General features: G+C 37.8%; 6 protein-coding genes and 2 non-coding genes across 9 annotated transcripts; 5 read left to right on the top strand and 3 right to left on the bottom strand.

Annotated features, from left to right (window-relative positions):
* Nucleotides 1–6,175: 6,175 nt before the first annotated feature.
* LOC111490060 (protein C2-DOMAIN ABA-RELATED 4-like) lies at nt 6,176–7,255 on the top strand. The gene is made up of 3 exons (XM_023138515.1): nt 6,176–6,343; nt 6,431–6,526; nt 6,728–7,255. The coding sequence occupies exons 1-3, from the start codon at nt 6,233–6,235 to the stop codon at nt 7,016–7,018; spliced, it is 498 nt and encodes a 165-aa protein (XP_022994283.1). The 5' UTR covers nt 6,176–6,232; the 3' UTR covers nt 7,019–7,255.
* A 912-nt stretch (nt 7,256–8,167) lies between these two features.
* LOC111490563 lies at nt 8,168–8,263 on the top strand. Its single transcript, XR_002719598.1, has one exon. It is a non-coding gene; the product is annotated as a small nucleolar RNA snoR113 (small nucleolar RNA).
* Nucleotides 8,264–8,896: 633 nt separating this feature from the next.
* On the bottom strand, nt 8,897–12,432 carry LOC111490030 (ERAD-associated E3 ubiquitin-protein ligase component HRD3A-like). Its single transcript, XM_023138462.1, has 6 exons — nt 11,718–12,432; nt 11,118–11,606; nt 10,423–10,638; nt 9,868–10,191; nt 9,530–9,772; nt 8,897–9,382 (listed from the first exon to the last, which is right to left on the bottom strand). The coding sequence occupies exons 1-6, from the start codon at nt 12,258–12,260 to the stop codon at nt 9,161–9,163; spliced, it is 2,037 nt and encodes a 678-aa protein (XP_022994230.1). The 5' UTR covers nt 12,261–12,432; the 3' UTR covers nt 8,897–9,160.
* A 575-nt stretch (nt 12,433–13,007) lies between these two features.
* Nucleotides 13,008–13,870, top strand: LOC111490032 (uncharacterized protein At3g17950-like). The gene is made up of 2 exons (XM_023138464.1): nt 13,008–13,195; nt 13,274–13,870. The coding sequence occupies exons 1-2, from the start codon at nt 13,112–13,114 to the stop codon at nt 13,751–13,753; spliced, it is 564 nt and encodes a 187-aa protein (XP_022994232.1). The 5' UTR covers nt 13,008–13,111; the 3' UTR covers nt 13,754–13,870.
* Nucleotides 13,871–14,537: 667 nt separating this feature from the next.
* Nucleotides 14,538–18,443, bottom strand: LOC111490031 (surfeit locus protein 1). The gene is made up of 6 exons (XM_023138463.1): nt 18,147–18,443; nt 17,933–18,033; nt 16,709–16,947; nt 16,090–16,267; nt 15,719–16,005; nt 14,538–14,868 (listed from the first exon to the last, which is right to left on the bottom strand). The coding sequence occupies exons 1-6, from the start codon at nt 18,316–18,318 to the stop codon at nt 14,799–14,801; spliced, it is 1,047 nt and encodes a 348-aa protein (XP_022994231.1). The 5' UTR covers nt 18,319–18,443; the 3' UTR covers nt 14,538–14,798.
* A 554-nt stretch (nt 18,444–18,997) lies between these two features.
* On the top strand, nt 18,998–19,077 carry TRNAL-UAG. Its single transcript has one exon. It is a non-coding gene; the product is annotated as a tRNA-Leu (tRNA).
* Nucleotides 19,078–19,298: 221 nt separating this feature from the next.
* On the top strand, nt 19,299–22,368 carry LOC111490033 (ABC transporter G family member 17-like). Its single transcript, XM_023138465.1, has 3 exons — nt 19,299–19,960; nt 20,403–20,671; nt 20,745–22,368. The coding sequence occupies exons 1-3, from the start codon at nt 19,436–19,438 to the stop codon at nt 22,366–22,368; spliced, it is 2,418 nt and encodes an 805-aa protein (XP_022994233.1). The 5' UTR covers nt 19,299–19,435.
* Nucleotides 22,369–23,182: 814 nt separating this feature from the next.
* On the bottom strand, nt 23,183–26,719 carry LOC111490220 (protein TIFY 6B-like). 2 transcript variants are annotated; one of them, XM_023138757.1, is made up of 7 exons: nt 26,459–26,719; nt 25,379–25,536; nt 24,941–25,245; nt 24,770–24,860; nt 23,836–24,145; nt 23,677–23,734; nt 23,183–23,590 (listed from the first exon to the last, which is right to left on the bottom strand). In XM_023138757.1, the coding sequence occupies exons 1-7, from the start codon at nt 26,541–26,543 to the stop codon at nt 23,515–23,517; spliced, it is 1,083 nt and encodes a 360-aa protein (XP_022994525.1). In that variant the 5' UTR covers nt 26,544–26,719; the 3' UTR covers nt 23,183–23,514. The 2 variants fall into 2 exon arrangements, with proteins under 2 accessions (XP_022994525.1, XP_022994524.1); XM_023138756.1 differs by having other exon boundaries at nt 24,941–25,248; nt 26,459–26,718.

Here is a 26,719-nt window from a genome sequence, read left to right as displayed (position 1 = left end):
ATTTAGATATTAATATCTTATTTATTTTGATTATTAATTATCTATGCAGTGTGAGAGTGAGTTATTCACTAGTAAACACTTTGATTATTAGTGATTGATTGCATAGACGTAGGTAAATATCTTTGTCTCTTTGTTTAAATTTTGTTGGTTGGTATTATAAGTACATTCGATCTTACTTTCGCTTGTGCTAAAATAATCGATATTTGTAGGTTTAAATATGGTATAAACATGGGAGGTTAGTAAGTGCCGGGCTGGCGGCCTGGCTGCCTGTATTTGTTAAAGGAAAAAGAAGAACAGAGTCTCGTTGGAAGGTGGGGCTTTGTTCGGCAGAGCTTTTTCCAACACTTTTATTTTTTTTTATTATTATTTTTTTCATCTCTTGGATTCGCTTTTTAAGGCTCATGGCTCGTAAGCTTAGTTAGTTTTGGTTGGGTTAACAGTGTGAAAATTCTCTATTTATAATCAAATAAATTATAAAGATATAGAAAGAGTAATAAATGGCCCTCTATGTTAAGGAACACAAATACTCTGATATATATGGTAAACTATAATTAACTATGAATTTTTAGGGTTTAGGGTATGAATTAATAAAAATCCAAACTTTGTTCTTATTTTTACTCCATTTGGTTGCATGTGAAAGAAGAGTACGACGATTCAACAGGTTGACCATGAATATGAACACGAAATAAATGATATTGTCATAACTCTATCTATCTTAATGAGTATACTTATAAGCATCTTTAAAATTATCGAAAAGTTAGACACGAAATAAATTCAACCCTCGTTGTATCTCATCGTTAGAACTTTATCTGCCTCAATCAGTGGACGCATAAACTAATTTCATTGTTTTTAACGACGAAAATCTAGAAATGTTTAGATCATCAAAATTTAGGCATGAAACAAATTGAACCCTGATTATATCTCATCGTAAGAACTTTATTTATCTTAAGCAGTTGACCCATAACTTATTCTCGTCAATAAAATGACAAAAATTAGAAATGTTCAAGTCATCAAAATTTAGACACGAAATAAATTCAGCCATGATTGTATCTCATAATTCACTTGGGACTTGTTAAACAATCTCTCCCGCCTTCTCCAACGAAATAAATTCAGCCCTCATTGTCCTCGCTGGCACACCGTCCATTGTCTGGCTCTGATACTATTTGTAATAGTTTAAGCCCACAGTTAGCCGATATTGTTCTCTTTCGACTTTCCCTTTCGAAATTCCTTTCGTAATTTTAAAACGTGTCTACTAGGGAGATGTTTCCACACCCATATAGAAGGATGTTTCGTTTTTCTCTTCAACTGATATGGAATCTCACACAAACTCATTATTCAGAGTATCGAAACGAAACGAATAATTTAATCGAGATTACAAAACCGGGAAAGATAGAGAGAAAACATGCACATAGGGAAGAGAGAAGGGAAATTGAATTAGAGAAGATGACAAATGCATGAGAAGAAGAGATACCCATCACATGGACCCTAAATTCCCCATTCCATACCTCTATTCATTCCCTACTATCTTTCTAATCTCATTGGACTTAACCCCCAATCCTTATTTTTCATTCCAATCTATCATATACCTTTTATATATCTATGTCCTTTCCCGCTCTCCTACACCGAACTCACTCGGTTGGATCTAGCTCGTGTACTTGACCATCTTCTTCGTCTACAACAGGAAAAACATCAGTGTGTATGGCACTACGTCATAATCGATGTGACACTGCATCAACTTTTGCACCCGTACGTGTTCTTATCAAAATGTCGTGTCAACCTTCGTGCAATAGCATGTTCAATTACGGACAAGATGAGAAAATTACCCAGCTCGTAGGAAAATAGGGTTATTGTCAAATTAGGTTCAAGACTCGACGAAGAATTCTTAAGTATTTGAAAAGACACTTAACTAAACTTTTTTTTAAAAAATACTATTAATTTCATGCTCGTTTTTCTCCGACCAAAGTTAAATATAATCTCAAACATTACTTTTCACTAATCAAGTAATTAAATCAAAATCTATGCAAAACAACATGATTAGAGTATGAAAGGAAAAGGTTGGACATTTGACATGCATTTTGATAGCTAGCTAGCACCAGCTAGGATTTACCCTATTTTTATTACTTTTTCTTTTTTAATAAAAAAGTAGTAGCCGAATAATAATAAATAGGTATTTGATTTAGTAAATGATTCGAACGTGTATTGTTAAATCAACTATTAACGAAAAGTTATTGATACGAGATATATATTTGTACAGTTGAATTTGTCATATAACGCTACAGTCTGTTAAAGAACAGAGCGAATCAATACATATAATCATATTGTTTTTTTCACAATCGGGATCTTCTACCCTAAAAAGGTGGAATCTTTTTAGGTCATTATTCATCGAGTAAAAAAGGATGCAATAAAAAGAATGGTATTTTTGAAGGTATTATTTACTTTTATAAAAGAGAAGGGGATGTTCCTAATCTTGTTCAATACGTTGACTATTTATAATACCTTTGTTATTAAATAATTTTTAAAAAGTAAGGGCAGGAATAAAATTAATTGAAATTCCAGGGACCAATAATAAATAAAATATATTTTAGGGTTAGATATTTTACACGTCAATCCGGTTAAAAATAATAACAAGTCATGAAAAAATTTGTTGAAATAAAAAGTAGTTGAAAATTCAGTGATATACAAACACATGTAACATATACCAACAGGTGGCTTCGGTGTTGGAAATAAAGAAATTGAAAAATGTTTTTGAGTATTAAAAAATTCAATAGATCTCACCGCTAGAGTTGGGTTAACATGACGTGAAATTTTTTGTTCGAGATGTGCATTACTTTTATAAACATGGTTCCACGTATACATTGTTGTATACACCGATTCATCTAGGATGTATCACTTTTATGCACTCTATGTCCCTAGATATGAATCATTTTTTCATACATAGGTGTGCGTCACTTTCATATACACGAACTATATACACATTACTTCCATGTACTTTGAATGTGAAATCTCACATCGGTTGGAGAGTAGAATGACCCATTTCTTATATGGATGTGGAAACGTCACCTTAGTATACACTTGTTAAAATTGTGAGGCTGAGGACGTTACGTAACGAGCCAAAGCATTAGCAGTGGGCTTGAGCTGTTATGATATTAGAGTCAGATACTAAGCAATGTGCTAACAAGAACGTAGGGGTAGACTGTGAGATCCTACATCGGTTGGAGAGAGAAACGACACATTTAAGTGAGTAAAAACTTCTCTCTAGTAGACGAATTTTCAAACTCTAACTTAAATAACTTTAAAATAACATTTTAATCAATTTAATTAGATTTAAATTAATTTCAAAATAATAAAATTAACTTATTGGTTAGTAAGAGGGAATAAATAGGAGATTGAAAATAGGGAATCTGCCCATTAATTTAAAAATTAATATATATATATATATATATATATATATATATATATATATATATTTTAGAGAGAAGTGGAAAGCGTGCTAGAAGTGAATGATGATGGTCTGTGGGCGTGCCCCCAAAATTATAAGAATAATAATAATAGTAATAATAATAATAATAATAATAATAATAATAATAATAATAATAAATAAATAAATTATTTAAAAAAACAAGCCAAAGAAAAGGGTTCACACGCTCTCCTTCACATTTCACACGCACCGCTATGCTTATTTTTTTCTTTTCTATTTTATATATTATTTATTTATTTATTTATTTCTATCTATTAACTCGGACCACCGACCTTCCTCTCAAATGGTAGTTTGTTTGTATCAACAAAATCTCGAAAAAAAAATTGAGTATATTAACATAAGAATAAATCGTATCCGATAATATAAGATTTATCTATTGAGGTTGTCCATGTTCATCGCTAACAAATATTAACCTATTTGAGCTTATTCGATCTTCAATGTTTTAAAACGCGTCTATTGAAAAAATATTCACTGCTCTGTGTCTGGCACTAATATGATTTATAATAGCTCAAACTCACTGCTAACAGATATTGTCTTTTTTGAGTTTTCTCTCTCCGACTTTCCCTCAACCTTTTTTTTATGGAGTAGGGTGAATTTTAAATTAAGTAATTTAATATTTATTTAAAAATAATATATAGCAAGTTGGTGATGAGGGGGAATAAAGAGAAAATTGATGAGATAGAGAGATTTGAAAGAGATTACATGGAAAATAGAGTCTGACGTGTCGATATTAGAGCATGGATACGTCAATTTTAATTTTAATCTACTTTTTTTAATTAAATATTTAAATTATTGCTTACCGAATATTTTGTTTTTTCTACCAGCAGTTTATTTGGGGTTTTATTTTTAATGGATATTATTTTTAAAGTGAATTAAAATCATAAAATAATTCAGATTTTATGACAAATTTGACGGAATCAAATATATAATTTAATAAAATATAAAATAGTTTAATTTGAATAGAATTTGGACCGATGAAAACTAGACCATGGTTGAGTGAAATATTTGTGTGCGTCATGCTATAAAATTCTGTAGAACCCTTAATCAATTTGAGTATAGTTCAATAAACAAGATACATATTCTTATTCGGAGAAGATTTAGGAACACAAATAGGAGAAGCAAGAACCACTTAAATGAATTGGCTTTATTTCGTCTTTTGTTCTCCAAGAGTTCCTTTGCAAGGTTCATCCGGAAGATAAGTAAGGGCCTAAAATTAGGTCGAAAGGCATAGTCGACAAACAAAATGTGAATATTCTTATACTACCCCTTATTGGTCTTGAGGGACGTAGACTAGAATAAAGAAGAGCAGATCTTGTAACTTTAAACTTGTAAACTAGCTCCTTAACAAAAGTATAAAGTATATCCGCCAATTTTGACATAATTCAATAAATAAGACACGGTTAATCAACTAAAAAATCGATGATTCGGTATTTCACTCTTAAAAATTGTGTAGAATATATCTTTTATTTAAAATGAGGTATATCGTTCATTAAAAAAAATCTCCCAATCGAAACGAGAGTCGAGCTTGTATATTTCATGCGCTCGTGAAAAATCGGATTTGTGGCGACAAGGTCTCTATATCCAGCCACAGCAAGCAAGGTATAGCCATAGCCATAGCCACCCACGAGAGGGTTGCTTTAGAACATGAATCGACCTATGCAAACCACAAGCCCAGCTCATGTTTATGGACTTTGGGCCACCACGTTGAGCAGAGGGGATATCCACCATTGAAGACATTATTAGTTTGCTACCAATTAACCCGACTCATTTTGTGTTTTATAGGTCGTTAGCTCGGTTATTAACTCGGATCTCAAAAGCTAAGAAACCGAGCATTATCCCTATTACAAGTTATAGGCGTGCTACAGCCACACATTCGAGTAAGAGCTCTTCCGGAAGATGCAAATAGAATGCTAATTTTTAAGTTCAATCGGGTTCAGGTTTAAGGTTGAGTCTTTCTTTTTATTATCACGTTTAATCATGTTCAAAAGTAATAGTCCAAGAGTTCCGTCGAATTAACTTGGAGTCTTTATTTACGAAACGTTCAGGTTTATCAAATATAATGACCATTATACAATACATTTAGATTAGCTCACATAGTGTAATTAGTGACAAAGAGGAATAAAACTCGATCAAACTAAATTCATCCCGTTTGAGTTGGATTATTAATTTAGTTACGTTATGTTTGTTAATAAATTTCCTTAAAATTAGTTTAAGTGAAAGTTAATTAATTTTTTTTAAATAAAATTATTTACAAAACAATTATACGTGTATATTTATTTTAATTTTATTTTACTTCATAATTGTTTTTTTATTATTTATTTTAAATGTATTTTCTGAAAGTATATTCAGATTTTTTACATTTAAATATTTTCCTTTTATTAAACACACAATATTATAAATAAAACAATTAAAAAGTAATACACGGCACAGAATTCATGGAATCGGTCAACGTTCAAAACAACCTGAAATAAATGGTGTCCAATTATTTCCTAGTATGGCAACTGGATCTCCTGGTCATCCCGAACCTACCAACTCCTCCATACCGACCCTCCCAAACCTAGTCTCTCTCCCTCACCTCCAACAACCTAAAAAGAACCTAGGCTGGTGACCAGGAACCTTTTGTACCGGTTCCTAAGAGGGGGGCGGGGGGGAGAGAGAGGAGTGTGTAATATTATATAAAGAGAGAGAGAGGTGGGAGATTCACCAAAAAGTCCAGAGAGCGGCGGAGGGGGAGGCCGTTCTTCGTCGTCTTTAATGGAGAGCTTATTAGGTCTTCTTCGTATTCGGATCATTCGCGGCGTCAACCTCGCCGTTCGCGATGTTCGCAGCAGCGATCCTTACATCGTCGTTAAATTGAATAAACAGGTTTTTTCCGCTCGGTCGCTCCACCGATGGATTCAAATTTTGTGTCTAACATGTTTTGAATATTGTTCTTGGTGATTATATGCGCAGAAATTGAAGACCCGTGTGATCAAGAAGGATGTCAATCCTGAATGGAACGAGGACCTCACTCTTTCTGTTACCGACCCTGATGTTTCAGTCAAGCTCGTATGTAACTCATCTCGAGAGGTTTACTCAATTCATGGGACAGGGAGGGAAAGCCTTCTCCATTTCCAACCCTGGATCATTTGAGCTGGAATTTGGAATTTGGGTGGTGACGGAGAATAAAATGGATATCTCTAAATTGTGTATAGATTTGTTTTGTTGTATATGGTGAACTCGAGCTTACATTTGTTGTAACGATTGTAGACGGTGTACGACCACGACACGTTTACGATGGACGACAAGATGGGAGATGCGGAGTTCGAGATAGGGCCATACATCGAAGCACTGAAGATGGATTTGGCAGAGCTACCTAGTGGAACCGTGCTGTCAAGAGTGCAGCCATGCAGGCAAAATTGCTTAGCCGAGGAGAGCGCCATAGTGTGGGAGGAAGGCAAGGTTATTCAAAACATTTGCCTGCGCTTGCGCAATGTTGAATGTGGCGAAGTTGAAATCCAGTTGCAGTGGATTGAGCTTCCTGGTGCCAAAGGTTTGTAAAAATGCCTTAAACAAACACCACCATCCAATCGCCTTGTTCTTGTTCTTTTTTGGTCCTCTACTGTTTTGGTCGAAGATTATCCATGAATCCATTTTGCTCATGGAATTCGACCAGACCCTTTTTTTTTCATTCTTTTTTAATCTTTTGACTCATGAAAATCTTATAAAATCATGTAAAGTTATGAAGCTTTTTGTTTTTTTGGATGGGTTGGTTCGATCGTGTTGTTTTCATTTACATTCTTCTCCTCCCCACCCAATAAATGAAAGTGCTCGATCACCAAAAATCATTATTTTTATTGTGCTTTTTTTTTTTAGGTTCGTAATCTTCTTAAATGCTCTACCTAGAATCATTGTCAATATCTCGGTGTAGGTCTGAGATAATTATTGTTCCACAGTTTTGGTCTATTTACAACTTCAATTAAGAATTCTTACTAGTACTATCAAGTGCATCTTTTCTTTGATGCAGTCATTGATTGTTCTGAGAGATTATAATTATTACTGCGATCAAACATATACATATTAGTGATGAGGAACACATTTTTTCTAATACGAAATATACTAGATGTGTACATTTTTATAGCCGTTTATTGAATATAACCAACTAATTAAGAATTTCTTTAATAATACTAAAAAAAAATAATTACCTAAGAAATATTTTTGAAATAAAGTAATTACCATTAAAAAAAAAATAATTTTTATCTAAGGTAAAAAAGGTTAAAATTTGCCGAACGTCATTCTAGGGCAGTAAAAAAAGCAATCCGGGCCTGGGACAAAATTTAACTGGCGAAACAAAGCGGGAAAGTTGAGGCATAAAACCCTAAATCGGAAGGTCTTTAGGATTTAGGGAAGGGGAATCGAATGGTTCAGACTCGCGGGACTGAGAGAGGTGGAGCACAGAGACGATTATAAATTCATGGAGATTAGAGATGCCATTGCCTCCATCAATCAGAAGGTTAACCTTATTGGCGAACTGATTGCACTGGTATTCCTCCTCTTTTCTCCCATTCATTGCGTGAAATGGATGTTGTTTGTGCGATTCACTCCCATTAATTTGAGTTCAAACTCTGAAACATGTTTTCTTTAGCGAAATCCTAGCGTCTGGTATTTTGATGTCATCTTTTCTCACCATTTCACGATTTTATAATATACTGGCAATGATGAAAAAAAGGCCGGACTTACGGCTGCTTCCGTTCGGACGGTAGTAGAATGACGATGTGTCTGCAGTAAGGTGTTTTTCTGAGCCAGTTCTTGTAGCAGTGTAACACTGTCCATTTCGCGCGCTAATTTTTTGATATTTTTGATGGCTCGTCATACGCCCTTATATGGAGTCGTCAAGTAGTTGTAATTTTTTTCACAGTTTCTCTTGAATAGGGCGATGTTTTGTTGTGGAAAACTGGAAGTAGGAGTGTTCTTATAATTCTTTCCCAGTGCTTGCTTTGGCATAATCTACTGTTTTTTTTTTTATGCTTCCCCCACCCTACTGATGCTCGTCTGTTTGTCTTGTGTTTTGTCAAGTATCAACGATTCTATTTATTGGGTATTATTATGAGTCGTAAGTCAAAATTTAAGACTGAATGAGGAAGCTTGAAGTTCAAAGTATGAAAATTAAGATTTAGTATGACCATGCAAATTAAGATTTCTCCCAATCTATAGTATGGAAAGAGGAAGTATATGCTATAAAGAGTCCTAGAAATTATATCATTTGTGCTGAATATTTGTAGCCAGTTGAGGCTTGTAGCATTAATTCAACTAGATGTTACACAGAATTATTGAACTTGCAGCAATGAATGCAAGTTCGTCTGCTATTTATAGTCCTTTTTAAGGTTCCTTCAAAAAACAGTTCAATTAATAGGATCGACACAAGACGAAGCGAGGCTTCCTCATACAAATCTACAATGGAATTTCCTCGTAATAAATCACTACAAAAAATTCTCTGTTTTCTATTATCAAGTTGATGGATTTAACACCTTGAAATTCTTCCTCTACTCTGCTGTGAAATTCCCAATAGCCCAAAGGCTCTTACCACGCAGTTGACTTATAATTTCCTGTACATAATGTCGCAGAAAAGATTCTCATAACTCATTGAAAATTAGAAGAAAAAAAAGAGGATTGATCAATTCAATCAGAAGTACAAGGAGTGATTTAATTTTGTGCAGCCACTGCGTGGTCATTGGGGTGGAGTGGCACAGCCACCGCAGCAGCACGAACAGCTGCGTGCCTCCTTTGTCGCTCTCTAAGATATAGGACAGTGAGGAGGCAGGCAAATAGAGTTAGAATTGTTGCATTTCCTTCCTCCAACAGTACATCCTCCACCCATGCATCAATTTTTGGATAAACTTCTGGCAACGAATCAATCACATGGACCTAATTCACACATAAGAAATACCCCATTTGATAAGTCCATGTGTTAATAAAGCGTGAAGGAATATAACACAATCTACTTTGTGTGTGTCTAGGGGCTAAGGTACTCTAGCAAGGCAAATATTAAGAAGAGTAGTCCATTAAACCCACCAGAAAACAGTCCGCATGATTCTTTCGTAACCACAGGCTTCCTAGAGCCAGCTTGACTGGCAACCTAGCAGCTGGATCAAGTTCCAGAGCTTGATCATAGTAACGCTTGGCTAGGTGAAGGTCAAACGGAAGGCCTAGACCGTGTTCATGCATGTAACCAAGGTTGAACATGGCTTGTGCATTTAGCTGGGATTTGGCATGCATGTATGCTTCCGCAGCACGATCATAATCTACGTCAGTGCCCTGAGTGAAAATGGAAAAGTAGAAACATAAAGATCTCGAACTTGTGATCTTTAAACATTTACGATTTAATTGTATCACGTACTCTGTGAACATACCCGACCGTAGTAATATGCATCCCCAATCAGTAAAGCGGCATGTTCATTGCCCTGCTCGGATGCTTGCCACCAAAGAGAATGAGCTCTTTGATGTCTTTCTGCCTTGGCGCAAAAGCCATATTCCCCCAGACACATGCTTTGTTCTCCATATTTGTCAAGTATCCATGCTGCATTGCTTTGTGCCACCTCGTATCCTAGCTCTGCCATTCTTGTATACAAGAAGAATGCCTTGCGAATGTCAGCTTTCAGATATGATTCCAATGCCCATCTAGACAATGAACTCCAAGGTCCTCGTTCGGCAACTAATTTGTACAGTGCACTTGCCTGCAACCACTCAAACATCAATTAGTAACTTGCCCATCTAGACAATGTATGTGAATAGGTTGAGAAACTTTCCGATAACTATATCCCAAAAGAAAACTTCAAACAACCAATTTGATACTCCTTGGAAATCGACCATAATGCATACAAATCTATACATACATATATATATATATATCAACCCTAAGCATGAGCATAGTGAGAAGGCTATGAAATGTAGTTGAGTGAATGTACCATAGGAATATTCCTCTTGAGCCCAACACCAGTATGAAACATCTTTGCCAGCTGATAGAATGCTTTTGGTTGTCCAGCATTAGCAGCCACTATAAAATGAGTACATGCCTTCTTCACATCTCTCTTTACTCCAATTCCTTTAAGATACATAACTCCTAGATTATAATGACCACCAGACTCGTCGTTATTGGCAGCTTTCTCAAAGTACTCCTTGGCCTGTATTAAAGGACATAGCATGTGGAAGGCAGGAAATGAAAACACGTCATAAGTGATTTAGGCAGAGTTACTTACTTGAAGGAAAGAAAAAAGAGGAAACAAGCAGTAATTCAGGTGCCATATCAACATATCCAAACAACCCAACATTCAGAACATGAAAATACACAGAAAAAGAAACCCATTTAAACGATGCATTAAGATCCAAACCTAGCAACACCTAAGGGCAGGAAGGGGTGAAAGGGATGTCAAAATGGGAGCAAGTTTATGTTACAATGCCCACAGGGGTTCAGACGCAGATGTCTACTATTCTCTATACACCATTGAATCAAATAGACTTTAAGTCACTTATGATGCAGGGAAAATGTATTGCCTGAGATGCAGTGGGTTGGCAAGAATTACAGCAACATATAGAGACAGAAATTCGACAGGGAATTCGAAGTTTAAGTAGAATTTGCAAGAGAAACTATTGGTAATCTTACCTTGGTAAAGTTTTTCTCTACCCCATAGCCCTTGACGTACAAATACCCCATGCCATTATAAGCAGAAAATGATGGCTGCTTGGACGCACGAGTTAGCCATTGAAGTGCCTTAGTGTAATCCCTCTCAACTCCGGCACCCCTTGCATATATCTCTCCAACTAGTTCCATAGACCTTGGTTCACCTTTCTCCACAGCCTTGGAAAACCAGGACAGTGCCTTGGCATGATCACGCCTCAACCCTCTCAGTCCAAAATAGTAAAATAGTCCAATTCTATACATAGCTCCAGCATTACCCTTCTGCGCCTGATACTCCAAAATTTGGAAGTCTTCGTCCTCCTCTCCTCTAGACTTTCTTAAAGCTTGCTTGTTCTCCTCAGCCCCATTATGGATCCTCACAGGTTCAATCACTGGAGAGTCCTTAGAAACTAATAAACTGTTAATAGCTACCTCTGCTAATTCAGCATAAAGCTTGACTGCTTTCTCATACATCTGCAGCAACCAAGCAAGGTTTACCCATTGGAAAACACGATAATCAAAAGGATCTGGATGCATTCAAAGGTTGAATTCAAAAGAATTAAACAGAATTCAAAATCCACTCACTTCTTGCCTGAAGTAAATATACGCAAGAGCCATCTTAGATTGCTTATTCCCTTCAGCGGCAAAGTAATGATACATAAACGCTTTAGCCTTGTTCGTCTCCTTCATTATCCCCATTCCATGTAGTAACCCTAGTACCGATTGCGCGTGCGGATCCCCACTCCCCGCAGCAACTTGATCAATGTCCGCAACCGCATCCTCCATCAACCTTAAGTCACCGGAACTCACCGACGACATAAATTTCCCTAAAGCAGTGTAGTACAGATCCTCCGGCGCGTCGGAGGCGGAGGAAGGGGAATCCGGTTCGAATATAGGGCGCCAAGAGCCCGGGTCGAGCTCCTCGCTGGAGTTTTGAGATTCAGGCTCCCCAAATTCATCCCACTCGGCGGAATCGGAGTTGGCGGAATCGAGGAAGTCGTCGGCGAGTGCACCATCCTTGAGGTCATCTTGAGAGATGACGATGAGATATGGACGAGCATTGATGAAAAGAGAGCATAGACATAGAATTAGAAAAATGACCTGAAGTCTACGAGCTTTCAGTTGCATTCTAATCTGTCCTCCGTTTGAGTTTTTGAAGATGAAGAACAAGACGACGACGACGACGACGAAGCTCTGTGGGATTTGATGCAAAACCAAAACTAGACGACGAGATCCGGCGGTGACACATCAGGTACTATCATTGGACCAATAAGACTTCGCCATGTCAGCAAAAGTTTAATTCTTATTTATAAATTCAAAAGTTTAATTTTTTTATCTTATAATTTTAATATTGGATTAGTTTAATCCATCATATTTAAACTTCTCTATATCAATTGACTTGTAGCTCATCTACCCTTTTTGGAGAAATAAGTTGGATGAAATTACGAGCATAGTTCCTAAACCTTGAAATTTGTGTCTATTTAATTTCTCATCTCCCTAACGTGCTTGCTAAATGGAATAATCATATTGTCTAGGAGTGATAAATTATCGATCAACTCATAGCTCATCTACCCTTTTTGGAAAAATAAGTCTCTAGGGCCCAAGTTGGATGAAATTATGAGTTTAGTTTTTAAAATTTGAAGTATGTGCCCATTTGATTCCTGATCACCACAAGGTTACTTACGAATGGAAGGATCTTATTGTCCATGTCATGAATGATAAATTATCGATCCAATTCCTAAATCGAAAAAAAATGGTGTTCTAAACTAAATTAATGATTTAAAAATAAAGGCTTCAAAAGGTGAAAAAGTGGAGGGCAAAATTGAGAATAAATAAAAGGGAGGGGAAAGAAATATTTCAATTTTCATCTCTCTCCTCCATTTCCAAATCCTTAAATCCTTTCTCTCTCTTCTTCTTTGTTTTTATTTCTAATTCAAATTTCAGTCTCTGCTTCTCTACACCCACAGAGAGCAAAGGAAATGTTGAATCCGGCGAACGATCTGTTCTCGACGCCGTCTTCTCCGACGAATTCATTCATTTCCTCCTCCGATCTCGACACTGAGGTGCCCATCATCGCCTTCTCCCATTTTATGATTATCTTATCCGTTTCTTTATTTTCGGAATTCAATTCTGTTTTGCAGTCTACAGGTTCCTTCTTCCATGACAGGAGCACCAGCTTGGGGACTTTAATGGGGGTGAGCTTCCCTGCGATTGCCTTCCGAGTCTCCTCCCAGAGCCGAGGCCACCACGCCGCTGCGGCGGCGACAGCTGACGTTTCCCGCAAGAGCAAAAAGCCAAAGAGAAAAACGACGACGGCGCCGGGGCTAGTCTCTGATCGGAAGCGGAAGTGGTGGCAGCTGTGCAGGGACGACGGTGTTAAACCGGCATCTCTGGGTGACTTTCTTGAGGTGGAACGGAGATTTGGGGATGGTGCTTTTTACGGCAATGCGGTGGATCTAGAAGGCGTGGTTACGGCGGATCAACGGAGGAGTGGTCGGAATTTGTTCGCCGACGGGAGAGTTCTTCCGCCTGCGCCAACGGAGGAAGAAGCATCGGCAGGCGCGGCTCTCCGCCGATTTTCATTATCGCTCACCGGAATTTGCAGCGGCGGTGCCGGCTAAAATTTGGGATTTGATTTGTCCTGTTTATTTAAATATAATATATTACATTTAATCAATCAAATGGTTTAATTATTACTATGAAGAATTTTGAAATAAAAAATGTAACTTTTTTCGTGTGGTGACCCTCTTCTTTTCTTTTCTTCTCATTTTTTAAATTTCTTTTAATCCTACTTTTTTTTTTCTTTTTGAAAATAATTGTAAATTATGAACTCTGCTCAAGAAAAAAAAATCATACATTAATTAGGAAAAAGATAACCTATTTTATTATTTTCCAATCTTAACTAATTTAATTTAATTATGATAAGAAAAACGACAATTAATCTGTCATACTAGTGTTTCTTTAAATAGAATAGAAACATAATCTAAAGTTGCTAAATAAGCATAAAATAAAAAAAAAATATAAGAACGTGCTCATATGCGGAGCTGAAGAAACTGCTACCACATCCTAAGAAAGCAACAAGCGTACAAATTATCCAATCATGACACGAGATAGTGACAATGAATAACAATACCAAGCTCTTCGAGTTTGATAATAACAATGAATTCAATCTAAATCATTACCGAAGAACAATAAGAAGGCAAATCTAGTGCCAACAACTATGGTAATTCCAACTTGAATAGCATATATTTAAGTTGTTGCAGTTAAAAAACTTCAGTCTCACGTTTAACTATGGTGAGCACGAGTTTGGCTCATCCCTTTTGCGAACTAACTGATGTTGAAGGTTAGTATATCCAAGATATTCACAGTTCATATAGCAGAGAATTGACAGTTCAAAGAAACAAATTTCAAAATGAAGAACAAATTTATTAGTTATGGAAATACCAAAATGTTTACTCAATTTAATGGCCGAGGAAAAGTTGTATGGCTTAAGGGATTGAGGATTTCTTGGCATTTTCTAGTTCTAAACGTCCCAAGGAAATGAGATATTCAGGCTTCTCTACTGAAAAAGCATTATGAAAAACAATACCAACAAAATTAACTCACATACGATTTAGGAGTTCCGGGTTCGTTCCTGCTCTAAAGAAGATCAAATTATAATGTTCGTCATTTTCGAGTCGTTTTTTGCCTCAGTCTTTTGATAGCCATGAAGGTCACAGCAGCTGAGAGAGAGTACCTGCACAAAGATCAGCCATTGCAAGAATAAGAATGTGTAACACTTCCCAAATGAAGCTTCTTTGATATCAAAATCTTCATGAAATTCATTTAGTTTCCTTTTCAGCTTTCCCTTTCGAACTTCTTAACGCGTTTGCTAGGGAGAGATTTCCACTTTCTTATAAGAAATGATGTTTTATTCCCCTCTTCAACCGATATGGGATCTCACAATCCACCCCTCTTAGGGGCCAGCGAGGACGCTGGCACAACGCCCAGTGTCTAGCTCTAATACCATTTTAAACAGCTCAAGTCCACCGCTAACAGATATTGTCCTCTTTGGGTTTTCCCTTTCGGGCTTCCCTTCAAGGTTTTAAACGCGTCTGCTATGAAAAGGTTTCCACACTCCTATAAGAAATTATTCATTCCCCTCTCCAACCGATATGGGACCTCACAATCCACCCCCCTTGGGGGCCCAACGTTCTCGCTGGCACGACCCGATGTCTAGCTCTGATACCATTTTTCACAGCCCAAACCCACCACTAGCAGATATTGTCCTCTTTGGGTTTTCCCTTTCGAGCTTCCCCTCGAGGTTTTTAAAACAAGTCTGCTAGGTAGAGGTTTCCACACCCTTATAAAAAATGTTTCGTTCTCCTCTCCAACCGATGTGGGATCTCACATGACAAAAGGGGAATCAGATCGAATGCAGCATCTTAATTCTCAATACAATTGGAATAATCGTTAAGACAAGTACGGGACACTGAAATTTATTCCACGTCTAAAACCCTTGAATGCTTAGGAGTACTTCATAGCAATACTTAATGAAATAGTGAACATTACATTTCAACACTGAATGGAAAAGGGTGACGACATACCATGTTAATGTGTAATTAAGATGATCCTGTGGCATAACGGAACTTCGTATCAACGTATTAACATCCTTCGGAATCGGATACGGGTTACTTGGGTTCACATTCTCATTTATGTCTTCCACATAAATAGCATCCTCAGGGAGTCCAGAAGTACGTGCAATTGCTGGAACATCAACATAAAACCATTGGCTAGAGCCAGGATCATTTGCTGGAACAAATATGCTAGGCTTTTCACTTGTGCGAACCACTCCAATAACTTCTACTGGAGTAGTAATGGGGCTCACTTCATTCTGCATATCAACAACCAAACTTAGAATTTTGGTCTTTGAAGATAAGTTAATTGGCATTAAACAAGCAAAAATGTCAAAAAGAACCTCTAGATTCTTGGTCGTTTTCGACCAGAACTTCCACCAAGAGCTTCTCTCACTCTCTTGAACCATGGAGGGTGCAATATCTGAAGACTGTTCTCTACCTTGATGGTCTACTTCTAAAGCCTTCTCCTTCCAAGTGCGTGGAACCCATCCTCGATTGACCAAAACAGGTGACTGCACACTGGAAGAGGGTTGTTTGATTTAATCTTGGTTAAATGGAGACATATAACGAATATCGAGCCACAAAATCCATTCGAAAGAACAATTTCCATTTTTATACAGCATGGCAACTAGAATTGGTGAACTAAATGTCCTATTTGGCCTTCCATGTCCTTGGAAATTCATAGCATATCCATGTGTTAAACCATACTACCTTATTGTGAATGAACAGCCATGACAACCATTCAAGTATGAAAGAATTCCAACAAAAATTTCCATTCATATGTTCATATCAGAATATAAAAGGCGAGCTTATGGAGGTTAGTTGGAAGCAACTTCAACAGCCATGAACTTACAAGCAAAGCAAAATGGTTCATAAATACACCAATCTAGAATGGAACAATTCTCTACTGAAGACAAATATAAAGCCAGTTTTGATAAGAGAAAAGGGACTGGAAAATACCTATCAGGTAGGCCAGGAATGGGCATCAATGGGGTAATAACATAATGGCCATTTTCGGTCACTCCTGAAATGCTTCTCGAACGTGGACCAACGAAGATTGATTTTTTCTCATCAAAAACTCCTTTACAGATCACCCTCCTGAACTCCAGATCATCTAGCTTGTCTTTCAATGGAAGTAAGCTGTTTACGTTCACAGGTTCCATTAACAGTCGCTTCTGCCTGTAATCTAGAATTTCTATCTGCAAAATAAAATGTCAAAGACGATCCTTACTTGGACGAGAAATGGGTGTACATTAGCTCCCTACAGTGCTACTTTGACGATTTAATGTTGAAAAGACAGACCTTCAGCTTTCAAGGATGGAAAATGAAGCAAACTTTGATACTAAATAACAGAAATTACTGGTCAAATTCTCTATGGCATGGAAAGATTGCCACAAAAGTTTCCCCCTACATCATTGACCGAATCAATGCCTCAATAAGAAACCCTTTAGCCAAGATTTTAGAGAATCATAAATTCTTTTCAAGTATATGTTAGGAATCACGATTCTCCACAATTGTATGATATTGTCCACTTTGAGCATAAGCTCTCATGGCTTTGCTTTGGGTTTCTCCAAAAGGCCTCATACCAATGAAGATGTATTTCTTATAAATCCATGATCATTTCCTAAATCAGTCAATGTGAGACTCGCTCGAACAAAGTACACTATAGAGCCTCCCCCGATGCCTATGGAGCCCTCGAACAGCTTCCCTTTAATCGAGGCTCAATTCCTTCTCTGGAGTCTTCGAACAAAGTACACTCTTTATTCCACACTTGAGTCACTTTTGACTACATCTTCGAGACTCACAATTTCTTTGTTCGACATTTGAGGATTTTATTGACATGACTAAGTTAAGGAGATGACTCTGATACCATGTTAGGAATCACGACTCTCCACAATGGTATGATATTGTCCACTTTGAGTATAAGCCAACCCAACAATCCTCAAAAGTATCAACCCTCCACAAAATGAATAGAGCAACATCTATAAACAATGAGTTAATCACCCATCTGCAAGAGTTTGTCAGGAGCATAGGAGCGTCAAGAACAGTCTTCAAGACTTGCATTCTTTTGACGGAGGTATTTTACTAATTCAACGGGACAAATGATTAAATAAGTAATGAAAAGCTAAACTATTAGAGAATTCAAACAAGCATAACACAAAAACCAGAAATAAATCAAAATACCTTCTCTTGCCTCCTGAAAATCTGCCAAGTTCCAAGGCCAAACGTGAGAGCCCCAGGTAAAAACAGGAGCCATTTTGACAATTTCGAATCTCTTCGTTTCTCTAAGAAAATACCCACCAAGCAATACGCGATTTTAAACAATAAAACTCACAAGAACCTAAATCATTTTGCAAAATCAAGACCAATCCAGATAGAAGAAAGTTCATAAACTCACGTTGAGCTTGAGAAAGCGAAGATGACTGGGGATCAGCAGCAGAAGAAACTGCAGCCGCAGAGCTGAACGAGAAAGAAGACGAAGGTAAAGGCGTCGGCGTCGCGCTGTGCCGAGTAAGGGAAATAAAAGGGCGAAATTTAGCTATGGATTTAGCAAAGGAAGAAGATGCCATGTTCTTGATGCTGACATTTGAGAGTTCTTCAGTCTTCTTCTTCAGCTTCCTGCTCTGTTCTGCTCTGTTGTGGCTGAAAAACTCATTTCGGGGCCCTTAAGGGTTTATGCTTTGTATTCGAACCAAAATCGTATAAATCTATTCACCCCTAAACTTTTATTTCTAAGATCTGTAAAATTAATTAAATAAATCCATTTCTTCCATAAAACTTTTAAAATAATTATTATTTAAAATTTTAATTTTTTATTTTAACAATAGCGTTGACAACTAATAAATAAATTTAGTTGAATATTTAAATATTAGTTTATATTTGATAAATCAAATATTTATTTTATAAAATTATCGAAAGAAAATCAATTCGACAAAGGTATTAAAAATATTTTATATATTATTAAAATAATATTCTCTAATTTTACAGGATAAATGTTACACTTTCAATATTATTAAATAAATAGTTATTATTACTTTAATTAAATAATTTGTATAAAAATTATATATTATTTACTACCATTTTCAAATTTTCCAATCAAATACCTTTTTAATTAGTTATGTTTAATTAATTAGAACTAAAATAACTTTAATAATTTACAATACAAAATCTACAATAATTAAATTGTTGCAAAATTGGAATTTAAATATATATAGTAGTAACTTGTTTAAGGTTTGCATCTCAACAAATGACAGTTTGGCCGAGTGGTCTAAGGCGCCAGATTTAGGCTCTGGTCCGAAAGGGCGTGGGTTCAAATCCCACAGCTGTCACAGTTTATTTTTTTTTTTTTTTTTTTTGATTTTGCGGCTCCAGTTTTCTGGGTTGAAGAAAAGATAGAAAAGCTAGATTCGGGGCAGTATTTATGGAAATATTCTTCATCTGTGTTCTTGGTTTTATCCCCCACTGGCCTTCAGTGATGGAGAGTGTTGGAGTTACCGAAGTCAGACAGTGACATAAACAAAGAGATTTCAGAGACAAACAACCAGTTTTTCTTGTTAATTTCTCCCTTCAACTCCTTCCCTCGTGTCCAAATTTCTCCCCCTTTTTAAACCTTCTTATAGCTTCTCCATCCTTGCCTCTTGTCAATGCCACTTTTCTTGCCTCTCAAATCCTACAAACCCAATAGTCATGGCAGTAGATGGCCTGAGACGAGCAAACAAAAGTCTCGAGACCCTTCTCGATAACGACAAGGTTGTCGCTCTGCCACCGCAGCTGCAAGTCAAGTTGTTGCCGGGACAAGGCTTGGAATTCAACAACTTGTCATATAGTGTTCTAAAGAAGTTTAAAAAGGATGGTGTTTGGATCAAAAGAGAAGCTTATCTTTTGAATGATATCTCTGGACAAGCGTTGCGAGGTGAAATCATGGCTATCATGGGGCCGAGTGGCGCTGGGAAATCGACCTTTCTCGATGCCTTGGCTGGTCGGATGGCAAAAGGAAGCCTTGAAGGATCTGTTAAGATTGATGGAAGACCTGTGACTGCAAGTTACATGAAGATGGTTTCATCTTATGTTATGCAAGATGACCAACTCTTCCCAATGTTAACTGTGTTTGAGACATTCATGTTTGCAGCTGAGGTCAGGCTTCCATCCTCTATTTCTAGGGATGAAAAGAAGAACAGAGTTTACGAGCTCATCGACCAACTAGGTCTACAGGTATATACCACTTTCCTTCCACCTGTAACGTGAGATTCCACATTGGATTGGTTGGAGTGAAGAACGAAACATTCTTTATAAGGGTGTGGAAACCTCTTCATAGTGGACGTGTTTTAAAAACTTTGAGGGAAAGCGCAAAGAGAACAATATCTATTACGGTGGGCTTAGGCAATTACAAATGGTATCAAAGTCAGACACTGGACGATGTGTCTGCAAAAAGGCTTAGCCCTGAAGAGGGGTGGGCACGAGACGGTGTGCCAACAAGGATGCTGGGCCTCGAAGGGGGGTCCCACATTGGTTGGAGAGGGGAACGAAGCATTCTTTATAAGGTGTGGTGGCTGGGGAAGTCCGAAAGGGAAAGCACAAATAGGACAATATTGGCTAGTGGTAGGCTTGAGCTGTTACAATTAAACTAATAATTTTGCTTCTCTTTGTTCTACAGAGTGCCATGCATACATATATAGGTGATGAAGGGAGGCGAGGAGTGTCGGGAGGCGAACGACGAAGAGTGTCGATAGGAATCGACATCATCCACAAACCATCTCTCTTATTTTTGGACGAGCCGACCTCTGGGCTTGATTCTACGAGTGCTTATAGTGTAGTAGAGAAGGTGAAAGAGATAGCTCGAAATGGAAGCATTGTTCTGATGACCATTCATCAACCTTCTTACAGAATTCAACTACTACTTGATCGCATCACTGTTCTTGCCAGGTATAAGATCCTTTACGCCTTCGAACTTGGTCCATTGTAATGGCAATTCATGCTTCAAATGTGACTATTACAGGGGGAGATTGATATACGTTGGAAATCCATTCAACCTTTCGGCTCATCTCTCTGGCTTTGGAAGGCCAGTGCCAGATGATGAAAATGGCATAGAATATCTATTGGATGTGATCAAGGAATACGACGAGTCAAATGTCGGGTTGGAGCCTCTCGTGCTATACCAACGACACGGTATCAAACCCGATCTAGTTGCAAAGACTCCTGTTCCGAAAACACCTAAAGCTCCTTACAAAAACGGTCCGGGGCCAGGACCGAAGTTCCTAAACCTTCGTAGTCAAGCATTCTCCATGACATCAGGGCCAAACTCAAGCCAATTTGATTCAGCATATGGATATGATGATAACGAGGATGACGACTTTGATAAATCTCTCGAACGGAAATCAGCTAGAACTCCGATGAATAATCGTAGCGGTGTTTACTACCCTCCTTTAGCATCTCAATTCTACAAAGATTTATCTGCTTGGGTCTATAATGGTGTTAAAGGCACTCCTGGTCGACGACCATCGTGGACTCCTGCAAGGACGCCGGGACAAACACCAGGAAAAACACCTATATCCGGAGTTAGAAGTGTCGTTTCGAGTCAATTTCCGTCGTCTCATCAAACGACTACTCATGCAAAAATACCTTCCGTCTTCAACATGTCAATGGACTCTCATTTACCTTCTTTTGAAGAGTTGGACATGGAAGAAGTTCTTGATGAGCCAGACCATGGTCCCAAATATGCAAATCCTTGGCTCCGTGAGGTCGTCGTGCTTTCATGGAGGACGATGCTGAACGTGATCCGCACCCCAGAATTGTTTCTATCTCGCGAGATTGTATTGACAGTAATGGCGATAATTCTTTCGACGATGTTCAAAAATCTCGGCCATGCTACTTTTAGAGACATCAACAGACTTCTCAACTTCTACATCTTTGCAGTTTGTCTCGTTTTCTTTTCCTCAAACGACGCTGTCCCGACATTCATTCAAGAAAGATTCATCTTCATCAGAGAGACATCTCACAATGCATATCGAGCTTCGTCATACGTCATTTCCTCCCTCGTTGTCTATCTTCCATTTTTCGCCATTCAAGGCTTCACATTTGCAGCCATAACCCAATTCTGGCTACACTTGAAAAGCAACCTCTTCTTCTTCTGGATATCACTTTTTGCCTCACTCATCACAACAAATGCATATGTTATGCTTGTGAGTGCGTTGGTACCAAGCTATATCACAGGCTATGCAGTTGTAATAGCCACCACAGCCATTTTCTTCCTCACTTGTGGATTCTTCCTGAAACGAACTCAAATACCGATATACTGGAGATGGCTTCATTACATCTCTGCAATAAAGTATCCATTTGAATCCTTGTTGATCAATGAATTCAAAGGGACAAGATGTTATCTAGGAAATCCCAATGATCTTTCGCCCGGGCCGTTGGGAGATGTTCGGATTAGCAAGCTGCACAATGTTTCTAGAGATTTGCAGCCAAACTGCATGCTGATCGGAGAAGACGTTCTGTTCTCGATGGACGTTAATATGCGAAATATATGGTATGACATTGGTATCTTACTAGCTTGGGGGGTGCTTTACCGGCTGTTCTTCTATGTGGTTCTTAGATTTTACTCCAAGAATGAGAGGAAATGAAGCAAGCATCATCTTTGTATCTCTCTAGGCTTTTGAATGGGAATAAGTTGAAGATTGTAATGCCACCAGAATCGCTTTCCAGAGGCTGAATCAAAAAAACAAGAAACAAGCTAAGTCATTTTGAGCTAAGTTTAAGCAAAGCAATGCATACTCAAACCAAGCTCATGAGAATGTTTAAACTTGAAATTCTAAATGTCAGTTTTCATTTTACCATATCAACACAGTTCAACAAACACAAACACAAACACAAACACAGTTAGTTTTTTCAATTTAACAGTTCAAGTCCACCGCTAGCAGATGTTGTCCTCATAGCAGATATTGTCCAATATTTGCTAGCGGTGAGCTTGGACGGTTACAAATGGTATCAGAGTCAGACATCGGGCGATGTGCCAGCGAGGAGGCTACGCCCCAAAGGGAGAGTAGATACGATGCAATGTGCCAGTAAGAACACTGGGCCCCGAAGGATGTGAATTGGGAGGTCCCACATCGTTTGAAGAAGGGAATGAATGCCAGCAAGAACACTAGACACCGAAAGGAGGTGGATTGTGAGATCACATATCAATTGTGAAGGAGAACGAAGCTTTTTTTTATAAGGGTGTGGAAATCTCTCCCTAGCCGAGTTTTAAAAACCTAATATCTACTAGCGGTGGTACAAGCTTTTCTCAATATTTGATCGAAAGTACTTTTTCTTGTGGGAATTATTCCTCATTTGAAATTTAAAATAACATGTGAACACTAAAGAACAGTCTAGAGAGAGAAAGATCATAAAGAACACTGCCAAAATGTTCTCAGCATGTGACGAATGGGACCAAGAGATAGAAACATTTTCAGTTTGATTCTCTATCACGTTTTCAAGTAGAGGAAAGAACAATATAGAATCATTCAGAATAGTTTTACATACAAAATATCATCCCATTTTTTTCTCTGGGTGTAAATAAAAAGCAATATTTTACATAAACATGGAGCAACTAAGTTACACATTGTTCAATCGAAACTAACTGCGCTTTTCAATTGAACAAACGAAAATTATATTAAAAAACAAAACCAAGAATCAATCTAAGCTAACAGATTGACAAATTTTGCTTTATATCCAATTCTCTAATATGGAGGACAAACCGATTTTGTATGTCCAAAGCGAGAGAGACATCAGGCCATCAGATCCAAGGTTGTGGATGAACAGTCTGATGCTTTCTTTCCAATATTGTAGGGGCATGTGTTTATCCTAAAGCAACATGAGAACGAACTCGTGAGATTCAGAGTCGAAGTAGAACTAAACACTCAAGTAAAAGAACCAGGTCGAAAACTCACCGTTCCTTGCGCTTCTCTAGAAACCGAGTCAAGGATGCTTTTCGAGCCTGAGGCACAGCTGCAGGGAGGAGGTGATAGGAGGAATATCAGCATGTTTGTTGTTATAAGTCATCACTTCTGAAAAAATATGGACTAGAGTAGAGTGAAGTGGCTTTATACCTGCAGGTATGAATGTTGTGGCAATCGGTGCAATGGAACGAGCATCCTTAGGAGGTTCGGAATAGTTTGAATGGGATGCTGGGGTTTGTATACGTTTTGGTGCAGCGGGTAGCTCAATTTTACTACAAGAGCCTAACCCTGCATTAGGACTCTTAGAATGTGCAACAGAAGGTGGACTTGGAAGGCCAAGGAGTGGCATTCCTTGGAAGTTTTCGTTGGGGAATGATGCCTTCATTTGACCGGTGGGATGTATGTTGTTTTCTGTTTGAGGCAGCCCACCAGTGCCAGCCAGAAGCATTATAGCCTGAGCCTGAATAGAAACATCAAACAACAATGAACTAAGAATTGATGCTTACAACAATGAACTAAGAATTGATGCTTGTAATCGCCCAAATCCTCCCGCCAACCGATATTGTCCTCTTTCGAGTTTTCTCTCAAGGTTTTTAAAACGCGTTTGCTAGGAAGAGGTTTCCACACCCTTATAAAGAATGTTTTGTTCTCCTTTCCAACCGATATGGGATCTCTTAATCCACCCCCCTTCGGGGCGCAGCGTCCTGGCTGACACTCGATCCCTTCTCTAATCGATGTGGGAGCTCCTAATCCACCTCCTTTTGAGGCCCAGTGTCCTTGCTGGCACACCGCCTCTTGTTTACTCCCTTTTGGGGCTCAACGTCCTCGTTGGCACATCGTCTAGTGTCTGGCTCTGATACCATTTGTAACAGTCCAAAGCCCACCGCTAGCAGATATTGTCCTCTTTGGGTTTTCCCGTTCGAGCTTTCCCTCAAGATTTTTAAAACGCGTCTACTAGGGAGAGGTTTCCACACTCTTATAAAGAATATTTAGTTCTCCTCCCAAACCGATGTGGAATCTCACAATTTCTTCTCCAAGTGGTGAGAAGGTAAAACAAAATTAGAGTTTTTAAAAGAACAGATACCTTCTCGGGAGATACATCATTATAAACACAAACAGATCCCGCATAGAAGATCGTCAGCTGCGGCGTTGAACCTGGAGGTTTCGAAGCATTCCTACAAAGAAAAGTAAGCATCAATTTTCAAGACATTTAGGCTTTGACATCTTTCACAGCTCCATCTTGAAACACAAGTACCTTAGCTCAGTGCTACCGATGACCGAGCTCGTTAAAGGAACAGAAACAGAGGTCGCAATTGGAACACCACCAAATGGCTGCAAGCTAACATTGGAACCAACCACAGCTTGGCCAGAAGAAACCAACTGGGATTGAAACACCGGAACATTGAAAGCCACAGGAACAGCGTTGTTAGTTTTAGTTTGGTTCGAGATTGGAAACATCTTCACATCTTGTGAACGATGTACCGAAATCGCCTCGCCATTTTGGAACGGATAAACCGCCATTGCATACTGGTTACCAGCCTTCTTATCTAGAACTACATTCTTCTACAAACAAAAGAGAAAATCACCAACTTCAAATCAATGAACAGAGTCCAAGCCATTGATGACTACACATCAAAAAACAGAGAATTGCAGATTCAGAGCATAATCAAGAACAAAATGAAGAAAGTGAAACCTGAATCACAGAAGAATATGGCCTATGGGTAAGATTTGAAAGGTCAGAAGAGACCAGTGGATCAACAACAATTTTCCTTTGCTTCTCATCTTGAGCAGCCTTGAAAGACAGCAATTGGGGAAGAGCAGAAACTTTGTTTGAGAATGCCCACTTCATGCCTGAACCAATCAAATTTAATTCCACAATCATATGATCAATAATCTTGGGAGATTAACGGAAAAAATCTTAAAAACTTCAAAAAAAAAAAATTAAATAATTACATCGCCATGATTCATTATTATAACAAAGACCCACACACCGACGTGTGATTAAAAAAACTTTAATTTTTCTTTTAAAAAAATAAACCGAGTGTTTACCACGGGATTGAAGTATTCAATTGTTAATATGATCATTGCAGCTATCCAGCTGTATTATCTATTTATTTATTGTTCTGATTCTTTTATACCGCACTGAAATTGCCACGTCACTGTTATTTAATACATAAATTAAACGATTAAAGTTAAGTTTAAATGAATGTAGAACAAAATTCATTGATTAATTTAACAAATTATTTTCCAAATTTTCACATTTTCCCTATTTAAAAAATTCCAAAAATAAAAAATAAAAAAAAAAATTATCGGGGACTTAAAACTTTATTTCCAATTTGCACGCAGTACACAAATAATAATTTTTTAATTCATGTTTTTTTTAGAAACCAATAATTTTTAATATAAAAAATTCCCCCAAAAACTTTTTGGCTTGTCAGTTCTTTTGTACATCAAATTTACATTTCGGTACAGCGTGCCAAACGTGGGTTTTACGCCTATTCTTCTCACATATTTTCCTTTCAAATTTTCTGTTTGGTTCCTGAGAAAATAAATTCTAAATTCATACAATAATTTCCTCAATCTTCATTTCTTCTCTAACTCTTCCTGTTTTCCAAAAGTAATTTCGTCAATACGACAAACTTAATAAGCCCTAGCAGAGACATTTCCGAGTATCAAATTCACCAAACAGATTTCCAAGATATCATACAAAACTTCCATGGAAATCGAAACAGATGAACAAGAAGATGATGAAGAAGACGAGACATGAACATACCTGAATTCTTAGAAGAATCTGAGAAATCTTCTCTCGACGCCATAGCGTCATTCTTCGAGTTCAAACCTAAGAAATCTCTCTCCATTTGAAATCCTCGAAAGAATTAACGCCGAAAAAATACCTGCAGAATTCCGTAGCGATGAAGAATCGAGCCACTTTGGAGCTCCAAGACCATGAAAGTTAAGCGCGCACTGAGAGAGAGAAATAGGCAGAGAGAAAAGAAAAACGAGAGAATTTCAGCGCTTTTTAATATCAATGCGA

The sequence above is a fragment of the Cucurbita maxima genome, unplaced genomic scaffold, assembly GCF_002738345.1.
Source record: "Cucurbita maxima cultivar Rimu unplaced genomic scaffold, Cmax_1.0 Cma_Scf00015, whole genome shotgun sequence".
Taxonomy (NCBI): Eukaryota; Viridiplantae; Streptophyta; class Magnoliopsida; order Cucurbitales; family Cucurbitaceae; genus Cucurbita; species Cucurbita maxima.
Note: the sequence above shows the minus strand (reverse complement) of the source record. Positions and strands in the feature narration are given on the sequence as shown.

Excerpts from the sequence above, each read along its gene's own strand:
- LOC111490060 (XM_023138515.1), top strand. The coding sequence starts at position 6,233 with ATGGAGAGCTTATTAGGTCTTCTTCGTATTCGGATCATTCGCGGCGTC. Across the intron at positions 6,344-6,430 it reads TCGTTAAATTGAATAAACAG|AAATTGAAGACCCGTGTGAT; the intron begins GTTTTTTCCGCT and ends TTATATGCGCAG. Across the intron at positions 6,527-6,727 it reads CTGATGTTTCAGTCAAGCTC|ACGGTGTACGACCACGACAC; the intron begins GTATGTAACTCA and ends TAACGATTGTAG.
- LOC111490030 (XM_023138462.1), bottom strand. The coding sequence starts at position 12,260 with ATGCAACTGAAAGCTCGTAGACTTCAGGTCATTTTTCTAATTCTATGT. Across the intron at positions 11,607-11,717 it reads ATATTTACTTCAGGCAAGAA|ATGTATGAGAAAGCAGTCAA; the intron begins GTGAGTGGATTT and ends TGGTTGCTGCAG. Across the intron at positions 10,639-11,117 it reads TAGAGAAAAACTTTACCAAG|GCCAAGGAGTACTTTGAGAA; the intron begins GTAAGATTACCA and ends CCTTTAATACAG.
- LOC111490032 (XM_023138464.1), top strand. The coding sequence starts at position 13,112 with ATGTTGAATCCGGCGAACGATCTGTTCTCGACGCCGTCTTCTCCGACG. Across the intron at positions 13,196-13,273 it reads CCTCCGATCTCGACACTGAG|TCTACAGGTTCCTTCTTCCA; the intron begins GTGCCCATCATC and ends TCTGTTTTGCAG.
- LOC111490031 (XM_023138463.1), bottom strand. The coding sequence starts at position 18,318 with ATGGCATCTTCTTCCTTTGCTAAATCCATAGCTAAATTTCGCCCTTTT. Across the intron at positions 16,268-16,708 it reads ATTCCTGGCCTACCTGATAG|TGTGCAGTCACCTGTTTTGG; the intron begins GTATTTTCCAGT and ends ACCCTCTTCCAG. Across the intron at positions 14,869-15,718 it reads CTTAATTACACATTAACATG|GTACTCTCTCTCAGCTGCTG; the intron begins GTATGTCGTCAC and ends ATCTTTGTGCAG.
- LOC111490033 (XM_023138465.1), top strand. The coding sequence starts at position 19,436 with ATGGCAGTAGATGGCCTGAGACGAGCAAACAAAAGTCTCGAGACCCTT. Across the intron at positions 19,961-20,402 it reads TCGACCAACTAGGTCTACAG|AGTGCCATGCATACATATAT; the intron begins GTATATACCACT and ends TTTGTTCTACAG. Across the intron at positions 20,672-20,744 it reads CGCATCACTGTTCTTGCCAG|GGGGAGATTGATATACGTTG; the intron begins GTATAAGATCCT and ends TGACTATTACAG.
- LOC111490220 (XM_023138756.1), bottom strand. The coding sequence starts at position 26,543 with ATGGAGAGAGATTTCTTAGGTTTGAACTCGAAGAATGACGCTATGGCG. Across the intron at positions 25,537-26,458 it reads AGATTCTTCTAAGAATTCAG|GCATGAAGTGGGCATTCTCA; the intron begins GTATGTTCATGT and ends TGATTGGTTCAG. Across the intron at positions 24,146-24,769 it reads ATGATGTATCTCCCGAGAAG|GCTCAGGCTATAATGCTTCT; the intron begins GTATCTGTTCTT and ends GTTTCTATTCAG.